This window comes from Gymnogyps californianus, chromosome 1 (assembly GCF_018139145.2).
Source record: "Gymnogyps californianus isolate 813 chromosome 1, ASM1813914v2, whole genome shotgun sequence".
NCBI classification, from domain to species: domain Eukaryota; kingdom Metazoa; phylum Chordata; class Aves; order Accipitriformes; family Cathartidae; genus Gymnogyps; species Gymnogyps californianus.
The window spans coordinates 131,094,875-131,105,326 of NC_059471.1; the positions used below are offsets into that span (position 1 = coordinate 131,094,875).

The following is a 10,452-nucleotide window of genomic DNA, read 5'->3' on the forward strand; positions in this document are numbered from 1 at the left end:
CTTACCCTAGACTAGACGCTAAAGTTTTAAATGGCTGGTATTAGAGGAGGGAAATCCCACCTAACTCTGAATGTAACAAGACAGTAAGAATGTAGTTTTATGAATGCTTTAAACGAGCATTCAGTAGTACTGCTACAGATGGAGTAAGCCTATTTTTTCCCTGCCACTAGTACATATCCTAATAAGCCACTTTCTTCTGCCCACTTAAGCTTTTGCCTACCATAAACAAAACAAAGAAACTGATCTTGCATAGAACTAATAATCTTTTTTTGATAGTTCACAGATCTGCAACAAGACATAGTAGCTCTGTGCAGGCATATTGATTTTTCAGACACAAGAAGGTGTCAGCAGCAGCTGCTTAAGGAATTTTTACACCTGTGATACTTTATGCCTATATGATCCTTCAAATTTTCCTTTTTCTGTTTCCCCAATGCTTGGCTATTTTTTTTTTCCATTTTTGAGGTTTTAAATGCTGAAGACAAAAATCCCAATTTCATTCACAGAAAATTACAGATGGAGTGATGGTCCAAGGTGAATTTTTGTGTGCAGAATTAACGACAGGCAATTCTAGCCTATAACCAGTTATTCTCTACGAGAAGAGAAGGATCCTTGCCTCAGTTACAGGTTGTTGTGTTGATTTGCTCTCTGATAATGCAGGCACATTAATAAACTTGGTGTTTTCCAAGTAGTTACAATGCTGTCTTCTCCAGTCCAGGCAGTCATACATTAAACAAGCAATGCTTTCAAACAGCGCAGTGCCAAATGCAAGCTATGACAGAAAATCAGATACAAAGGATGAAGTTTGCATACAAAAGTGTCATGTAACTTAGCCACATGAGTCATTACCTCTCTAACCAGCAGACCTACAACTGTTTAAAAATCTTCCAAGGATTTTTTCTCCACTAATTCAAAATGTTTTATAGAGTTATTCTAAGAAAACAAGGCCTCCTCATTTTTATTTGCCTAAACACTGCCACACCACAGTATGGACTGAGTATTGCCTAACTGCTTTAGGTGTTATAAAGTCTAACTTGTCTTAACAGTAACCATTTAAGGTCTGCTCTCTTGCAACTGGAATTTAGGTTACTTTTTTGGATGGGAAGGAATGGGAGAGGTAACTTAAAATAATTTTTTTACGTCATATGTGCATGTTTCTACTGGTGATCAACCTGCAGCATATTTGCAAGGTCAACCATTCTCCTGCCCTAGAAGGATAAAAAATAAAAACCCAATCAAGTAATCAATGCCATCTCATATTATTTTCTTTCCTTCTGTTGCCCTTTTAAAACAAAGAAAGCCTCAAGAACTGAACTACGAATTCCATAGCTGTGCAAGCAAAGGAATGTCAGCACACCGCCTGAATGTCCAAAGGCAGAGCATTGTATCTGCAAAAGTCTGACAAGGAAACAGTCAAGATTCTTGAGGTGATGTACTGTGGTTTTCACTGAAGCTTGGGAGGAATAAAAAGAAGAATAGCAACTGCTATTTTAAATGTGAAATGTTTTTGTACAAACACCAAAACCCTATTGGAGACCACATGCCACACTCAAGTTTCAGTGGCTTTAATGGACGTATTCTTCCCCTGTACATCCTACACATTGTGGAAAAGATGAAATTATTGTAATTTTTAGACAATTTCTGTCAACAGCCCTTTTCTGAGTGATTCTTTCACTTTTGTGAAAGTAGAGGAAGTCTTTTGGATTAAGAAGTTTGTCTCTAAGAGGTGGCTATCAACATCAGATGCCTCAATTTTAAGTTTCCTAAAATAAAACACGGTGAAGAAACACAACTGTCATTAAGCACTAAATACATTAACTGACCCTTAAGAAGTATTAAGCATCCATTTTCTTCAACTCAGACCCTCTTTATGCCACTTCAAAACAAGCACGTCAAATCACTGATCAGTTATGGAATACTTGTCTCAGTTTTCATAACATTTAAAGACTAGAGGAGATATTTGGGAGAGAACTTCTATTTGTGAAAACAGAATTTTCAGAGTTAATATTCTTGCACCTTTGTTTTTCCAATTCAATACTCTTCTGAAGAATGGGTTAGTATAAAAACCTTCCATTCATATATTACTTAAAAGAGATCACTAGAGCACATGAAAATTTTAATTAAAATACTGGAGTGTTTTGAATGCGCAATCTTTTAAACAAAACAAGATTTTTTACAAAGTTACAAGTAACAAAACCTGGCACCACTCAATGGGACACATGCAAATTTTAGTATAATTACAATTTTGTGATTCAATTTGCTTGCTCTCTCCTCTTCTCAGGACAGACACAGATGCTTGTCAAAACTTTTCTGAGTCTAACCATTAGCGACTCTCGAACAAAGAAAAATATTTTTGAAAGTATTTTCCTTTCTAAACATCTGAAATCTGAAAGTGGAGACTACTTGCTGTACGTAATACTCTATCATTTTTATATTGATGTCTAACAATTTGTCACAAGAGTTTTCATTCTGTATATCTTGGACTTCAGAGATGCAGCAAGCTAGCCCTCGGAGACTTTCCAGCAAGTCCACCAGAACAGACTTACTCTATCCACCTATGATTTCACAACTTATATTCTTTCCATCTGTTTCTTTAAAAACTTACAAATGTTCCTACTTCTTTAGAGCTCTGCTGAATTCTGATTTACAGAAGAATGTGAAATTACAACTACAATATTTTGGAACGCTTTCAGTGACAGATCATTTTTCTTTTATTTCAGCTATAATATAGCTGCCCGCAGGAAGCCCACAAGTAGCAACAGTCCCCTATAAGATGTGATTATGGGGAAGATATACAAGATAAAAAACTTCTTTCCCAAAAAAGGCTTCATATTTTAAGAGTAGATCAAGAGTATAAATGATAAGTAATGTTGTAAGTAGCAAGCCTACACGTTTCACCAATTGAGGCATTTTTAGTGAATGCCTTGAAAACCACTGTGGATTTAGCCAAACTCGGTTCTGATCCCTTCAGGATCAAGGGTACTTCTTAGCTCACCAGATTGTTTATATACAGGATTTAGTGTACTATAAATAAGTGTTAGGAAGATGTAGTCTGTCCTTTAACCTTACTAATATAGACCACAAATACAGTAGCTTAAATTATGGCATGCTGCTTTATTTTGCTTTAGCGGTTTATATTTTTTACTGCTGCCATTGTGGATTGAAAAATACTGGACTCTTATCTCACTATACTTGAGAACCTAGGCTGGAAAAAATTTCTAATGGTTCACTTTCTCTTGCTGTCCTGGTTTCGGCTGGGATAGAGTTAATTTTCTTCTTAGTAGCTGGTACAGTGCTGTGTTTTGGATTTAGTGTGAGAATAATGTTGATAACACGCTGATGTTTTAGTTGTTGCTAAGTAGCGCTTATCTTAAGTCAAGGATTTTTCAGTTTCCCATGCTCTGCCAGCAAGCAGGTGTACAAGAAGCTGGGAGGGAGCACAGCCAGGACAGCTGACCCAAACTAGCCAAAGGGGTATTTCATACCACGGAATGTCATGCCCAGTATATAAACAGGGGGGAGTTGGCCGGGAAGCGTGGATCGCTGCTCAGGCATCGGTCAGCAGGTGGTGAGCAATTGCATTGTGCATCACTTGTCTTGTCTTGGGTGTTATTTCTTTTTTTTGTTATATTCGTTTTCATTACAATTATTATATTATTATTATTATTATTCTTAGTTAGTAGTGTATTTTATTTTACTTTAGTTATTAAACCATTCTTATCTAAACCCACGTGTTTTGCTTTTTTTTCCTCCTCCCCACCCCATTGGGAGCGGAAGGGGTGAGCGGCTGCGTGGTGCTTAGTTGCTGGCTGAGGTTAAACCACAACACTTGCAGTGCCAATAACAGTCGTGACTCAGCAGGCTGTAATGAGTAATAAGCCACAGCCATGTTTTGGGTTGGACAGAAAGAAGCAGTACTGGGCACGCTAAAACAACATCTCATATCAAAAAGCATTCTTACATTCATTTTCATTTGTCCTCTTGTGCTGTTACGAGGACAAAAATATAATTTTTGTGTTATTTCATATGGAGATCTGACTCTCTAATGAGATCCAAATTGGGTCTATGTAAAGATGCTGAATAATAATAGCTCAAACTGTTTTAAAACTCTGCTGCTGTGGCCTACAATATTAAGAAACTTGAAGTCAGGTATTTTTATTCAAAGGACTCCTTGTGAATACATGCTGAATAAATTTGTTGGATACATAGGAAATAATTTTTGTTTAAGATTACAAATATACTAACTACTCTGGTTCTGTTTCACAGAAGACTAAGCTAAAATTCCTGTCATTTCTAAATTGGTCTTAAGTGTTACAAACCCCAAGGCATGCCATGCACTGTGAAAGCAGAATCTACTGACCAGCATTTCTCTGTCAGACCAATCAGGGGGAAAGGCACTCTCCTTAACTAGATGATGAAGTCTGGCAACATCAAAGAGACTTGATCCATGCTTTCCACTGTTCAGAACTGGCTCCAGGTATTTCCAAAATGTTTCCAGGTCTTTGGTAGCTTCATCTTTCTTTCTTTTCTCTGCTTCTACAACTAAAAATTATAAGTATTAGATGAATTATGGTACAATCTCTCCCTTTTACACAAAGCACAAATCATGTATTAGTCTTCCGTAAGTACTGTTAAAATATTCCCATCCTCAGAGTCTCAGCAAAACTCTGGCACTCAACTTTGGGATTAAAAAACTCCAGGAAGATAAAGCCTCAGTAAAACACGGTAGTTCTTTCAGAAAAGATAAAAAACAAAACGAAAACCACACCCTTACCTCTCCCCGCCAAACTAAACAACAGCAGTGAATGTTTGAAACATAGGAAACGTAAAAATCCCAGGTTGCACTTTTCCAAAGCTGCCAGCACATACCCTGGTGAACCTGTTCTTTAAGTATAGGGTAAGCAAGCCTTATTATCACAATTTTATTGGTGTGGAAATTGGGGGAAAAGGAGATTAAGGTACAGTATGACTATGAATAGCGTGCCTAGAAGTTGTATGGGTTCCATTTTTACTGCATAGTAATGATCAATTTTCAAAGATGTTCTAGGTACAGTGGAAAAAAAAAGTTCTCTCATAATGCCAATCTTACAGTCACACTCTGGAATCTAGGATCAACCATACTTTTTATAGCCTAATTTAAGAGACATAAGGACACTAAAACCTGTAGTGACTTGCTTTCGTTTGGACTTATGGGTGTTCAGCACTTCTAAAACCTAAGTATGAAGGCCAAATACCTCACTTGTATAATTCCAGTGGCCCCATGGGTTTAAAAAAAAACAACTCAGTGAGGCTGTGGACTCTTCAAAAAATGCTGATCTCCTTAAGGTTTTCAAGTTATGTATGGCTCCTGTAGCAGCCATTAGAAATGTTTGCCAATTAACTTACAAAATGGTTTTATCACGATTCGGAAGATATGTCCCATTAAGTGACTAAAAACTGGGTAGAAGACCTGGGAATTCTCTGCCAAAAGATTCTGTAGGTATAAGACATTCTCATGAGTTCAAGGAGAGACTGAACAAGTATTTAGAAAACAAACTAAATCTGTTGAGGTTTACTAAAAAGACAAAACACATCAGGATCAGGAAATCTGGCTGACTTGAAAATAACTGGTGGCTAGGTGATGTATGTGTTGAGAAGTTTCATACATGCTTTACTTATTACTCTTTTCCTTTTCCTTCCATTCCTTTCCTTTAGTCTTCCTTGGGCATTAGTTTATGAGCACTTCTGGACATAGATCACTGGCCTAGATGGTCCCTTGATCTTAAACTGTTCTACGCTCTTAACAGTTCATCTCAGTCACAGGACCATCCTTTCTCTTTGTTTTTCATCTGCTCATAAAAGATATACTCTAATTCAGGACAATACCTGACTCGTGACAATGTTCCCCTAGCAAACTCAGCTTTGAAAGCACATCTTGGCAGTGTAACAGCACCTAGGGCTGCCCAGTCAATGGATTAATCGCTTTGCATTTTTGAATGAAAGGTGAATGGCACTGTCCTAATAACACTGTAGCTAGACATTCCTGTTTTACAATAGAAGAATAACAACATTTTACTAACTCTGGCCCATTGTTTAATAATAAAAAACACACAAAAATGTGTATGACACTTAGGCTTCCCCTTTCACAGAAACATCATAGCTTGCCAGGATCAATCATTAGATGCTCTGCCCTTGACTACTGCCTCCCCTCTTCATTCTTTTGCCTGCAATCCTAAGGCTTTTCTTTTCTCAAGTATATTTTCATTATGTAAACCCTCTCAGAATGAATTAAAGTTTTCCTGAGCAACCTCAAAAGAAGGTGCAGGAGCTAGGAGAAACTGTCAATACAGAAGAGATTTGGCACAACCCCACAGAGGAACTGAATTACCTTGAAGTCTTCAGTAATAGAAATGAGACAGTACCCAGCAGTACACTACATGATTTTGGAAAAACACCAACAAAAAAATCTGTTATCATCATATAACAGTGGAATAAAAGCATCTAGTATATACTAATACATTGCATAGCGATTTTGAACCATCACTGTAAAAAGAGAAATTCTAGAATCACTAGGATGTGTCAGGTAACACATTTCCAGCAGAAATGGAGAAAAATGAATTCCATTTTGTCAGGCTGAGAGATTGGTCTGAGTTCTCTCACTAGCTCTCAGAAAAGCTGAATTAGTAGTAGCACAGCTACTACAGTGATTAGAGGAACAGAAAACTAACCGTATGAAAGGGTACTAACAGTGCTTGACTTGGTAACTTCACAAAATGAAAGCTATTAGGGGATGCAAACACCCAGGAAGGAAAAGAACACGAAAGCCGTGGTCCCTAATCCATGATTCATGTGTATTCATGCGAAGAAAAACAGAAACACTATAACATAATTGCATTTACAGGTTAATGTCTTCCCGTCTAGAAGTTTCTCCATGCATTATTGAAATGATCAACCACGACCTATTTTGTAAGTCATTCAACTGCAAAATACTTGAGTTAATGCCTGCTCCAAGGCACAATTAACTGTACCTGTATCACTGCTGACAGATGTGTCTTAATATAACCTTAAAAGCCTCAAAGACTCAATAATATTCCTACGCAGTAGGAATATTATTCCTACTCAGTACTTCACTAACCTCACCTGTGGAAAGTTTCTTCCTGCTACACTGTATTTTCTCTGTTGCCATTTAAACTCTTCATTTTCTGTCCTAGCCTTTTACAAACTTGAAAACTTTTATCATTTCTCCACTACATCATTCAGCCTCTCTTCTTAAACTTAAGGATAACAATTCCATTTTTTTCCTCCTAAGTAAAATTTTATAGATCCCTAATAATTTTTCTGATTGGCATGTATTTCTTACAAGGTCTTACCTCACTGTTGATTTGCATGATAAAATTACCTCAGGTGTTTTTTAGGACATATGCTCATTTATAATCTGGAGATGGTATTTGTTTTTTAGTGGCATAGTGATATTGCTGACTTACGTTCATTTGTGAAGTCAGAATGTCAGCTTATTTTTCAAACCTGTCATCTAGCCATGTGTTTACTAGCCTTTATTCGTACATTTAATTATTCTTGTATAAGGATACTGTATTGTCCATATTAAACAGAACAGTCTTTTTTCCAGATTATTATTCTCTATTCTATCAAGAACATTTTGCATTTGAATCACACCCCCTTATTCCAATACCCACAACAATACCAAACAATACGAGACCCAGCACAAATTCCCTTGAGTCTGCTCCATGCTTCCTTCTGTTTGATAGTAAACCTTTAACAGTTACTCTACAGAGGCCAAGATTTTTGAATGAGGCTGCACCTACTATATATTTGTTTTCATCTAGACCTATCTTGCTCACTGTGGGCCATGTGAAATAGCCTTACTAAAATCCAAATATACAACACAGACTACTCCTCTGCTCAGAAGGCCAGTACTTAATTTTGTAAGGAAATTAAACTTGTCTGACATGATTTGTTCTTGAACAGCATACGCTAGCTGTTACTCATCTGCTTGTTTTTCTTTTAAGTGGTTATAAATTATTTGTTCCGGTATTTTTCCAGAAACAGAAATTAAGCAGATTACAGTGCCTTGGCTATTTGTGTTCCTTTCCCTCTTCCTCACAGCTCTTTTTCCACTATCTCACTTGCTCTTTATGAGTTCTCAAATACAAATGAGAATGGCAGGCAAATCTTTAAATAGAATACAATTTAAGTTAATTGGAATCAGCTGATCTGGAAAGTTCTCTATCTTACCTAAGTAGCACTCATTTTACCTATTCCTCCACAATTTGAAGCTGAATCTTTCTGCTACCAGCATTAATTGCAGTTAGTTATAACTATCACCTGTCTGCAATGGTATTTGTAGTGAAAACAGATTAACCCCCCCCCCCCAACACACATGTCAACAAGAAGTACAAAAAGCCTCCCCAAAACATTAACCACTGCCAGCCTTCTCAGGATCACCTCCTGACAGTTCTTCCTCTCTGTTGAGCAGCAGACAAACATTTTCCTTGGTCCTCCTCCTCCTGCATCCCATTTTGTATCTTGGCATTTCTGATTTTGTGACAATAGGCTCATAATAAACATATATTCTCATTCCTAGTGACCTGACATATTTCTAATTCTTAAATGCTTCCTTATATCTGAGGTCCACAAAGAATGCATGGTTTAGCCAAGCTGTTTTCTTACTATGGAACCTATCCTTTCTTAGTAATGAGGAAAACTTGCATTACTACCTATAACACTACTTACACAAGATACTATCATCTATATTTAGACCTTTTTCCCCTTTAAAAAGTCTCTTCACGAATTTTACTTATTAATTATCTAAGTTTACTGAAGTCTTCCTGCTATTATACATACGAGACAAAGAAAAGATAATATAACTTTGGAAATATTTGGGGAAACCTGCCCCTGCCCCCTCACCCCCAGCAGGTGTTGTAAATAAAATGAAAATAAACAAAACCATGCTTTCTGCTCTCTGCACTTTCAACTATTTTCTAGCAAGACATTACCTTTACATTTTACAAGTTCTAACAAAACTGTAAGAAGCTGGAAATTACGTTTTCCTCTCATTCTTTTCCCAGAGATAAGATTGCTCATCGAACAAATTCAAACATGACATTACTTCTTTGAGTCCATCAGTTGGTGATGTGATTGTCTAAGTCTTAAAGACTAAATCTACATGACTCATGTTAGCTCACCTTGGCACCTTTGGGGACAGATTCCCTAATGCCCACATAATCTAACCTGTAGCATTTGTCATGAGGCAATATGAGTATCTCATTTGGTCAACATGAATGGGAAAGAAGGAATAGCACACTGAGATAGTTCAGCCTTCACAACACTTACAGGTAAATGGTTTGTATTCATCAGCAGTCAGAATGGCAGTGAGTCACACCATCCCATCTCATGTCCTTCAGCACTCCAACATAACCAACCCTCATAACCCTCTCTCCTGCCCAACATATCCAGGACACCATTCCTCTCATTTACTGGGTTGCTCGTGCCATCTCAACAGTGACAGAATCCATCATAAGGGATTTCCCAGCACCACAGAGAACATTGCAGAAAGTCAATATGCACAGTTATAATTGGAACCATAATTATTAGTCAAAAAACACAGGTAGGAACAATTACAGCTACCAACTCAGTTTTCTCACTTACACTTATTTATCACCAGACTTTGACTTAGATTTAAAATAATTCAGGTCAGAAGGGACCTCAATCTCCTGCTCAAAGCATGGTCAACAGGAAATTCAGACAACAGGTTCCAGGCTTTATCCAGCTCAGTCTTGAAAATCTCTAAAGACAGAGATCTCCCAACCTCTACGGGCAATCTACTGCAATGCTTGACTGCCTTTGGGGTAATTTCCCACGCTTCCCCTCCCCTACATCTTGCCAGAATCTTCCATTCCAATTTCAGAATCACACAATGGTTGATGTTGAAAGGGACCTCTGGGGGTGATCTAGTCCAAGTCACCTGCTCAAGCAGGGTCACCTACAGCAGGCTGCCCAGGACCATGCACAGATGGCTTTTGAATATCTCCAAGGATGAAGACTCCACAACCTCTCTGGGTAACCTGTTCCAGTGTTCAGTCGCTCTCACAGTAAAAAAGTCTTTCCTTCTGTTCAGGTGAAATCTCCTGTGTTTCAGTTTTTGCCATTGCCTCTTGTCCTGTCACTGAACACCAGTGAAAAGAGCCTGGTTTCCTCTTCTTTGCACCTTATCTTCAGGCACTTATACACATTGATGAGATCCCTCTGGGCTTTCTCTTCTCCAGGGTAAACTTTCCCAGCTCTCTCAGCCTCTCCTCATATGAGAGATACTCCAGTGCCTTAAACATCTTTATGGTCATTTGATGGACTCTCTCCAGTAGCTCCATATCTCTCCTGTACTGGGGAGCCCAGAACTGGACACAGAACTCCAGCTGTGGCCTCACCAGTGCTAAGTAGAAAGGAAGGATCAACTCCCTT

General features: G+C 37.9%; 1 protein-coding gene across 1 annotated transcript in view; it reads right to left on the reverse strand.

Moving 5' to 3' along the window:
• The window catches only part of SPAG17 (sperm associated antigen 17), a 117,279-nt gene that overhangs the window by 73,115 nt on the left and 33,712 nt on the right, over positions 1–10,452 (reverse strand). The window contains exons 7-8 of the mRNA XM_050894300.1: positions 4,358–4,539; positions 614–769 (exon numbers count right to left, since the gene is read on the reverse strand). Coding sequence (XP_050750257.1) covers positions 614–769; positions 4,358–4,539 — 338 coding nt within the window. The remainder of the gene's footprint in view (positions 1–613; positions 770–4,357; positions 4,540–10,452) is intronic.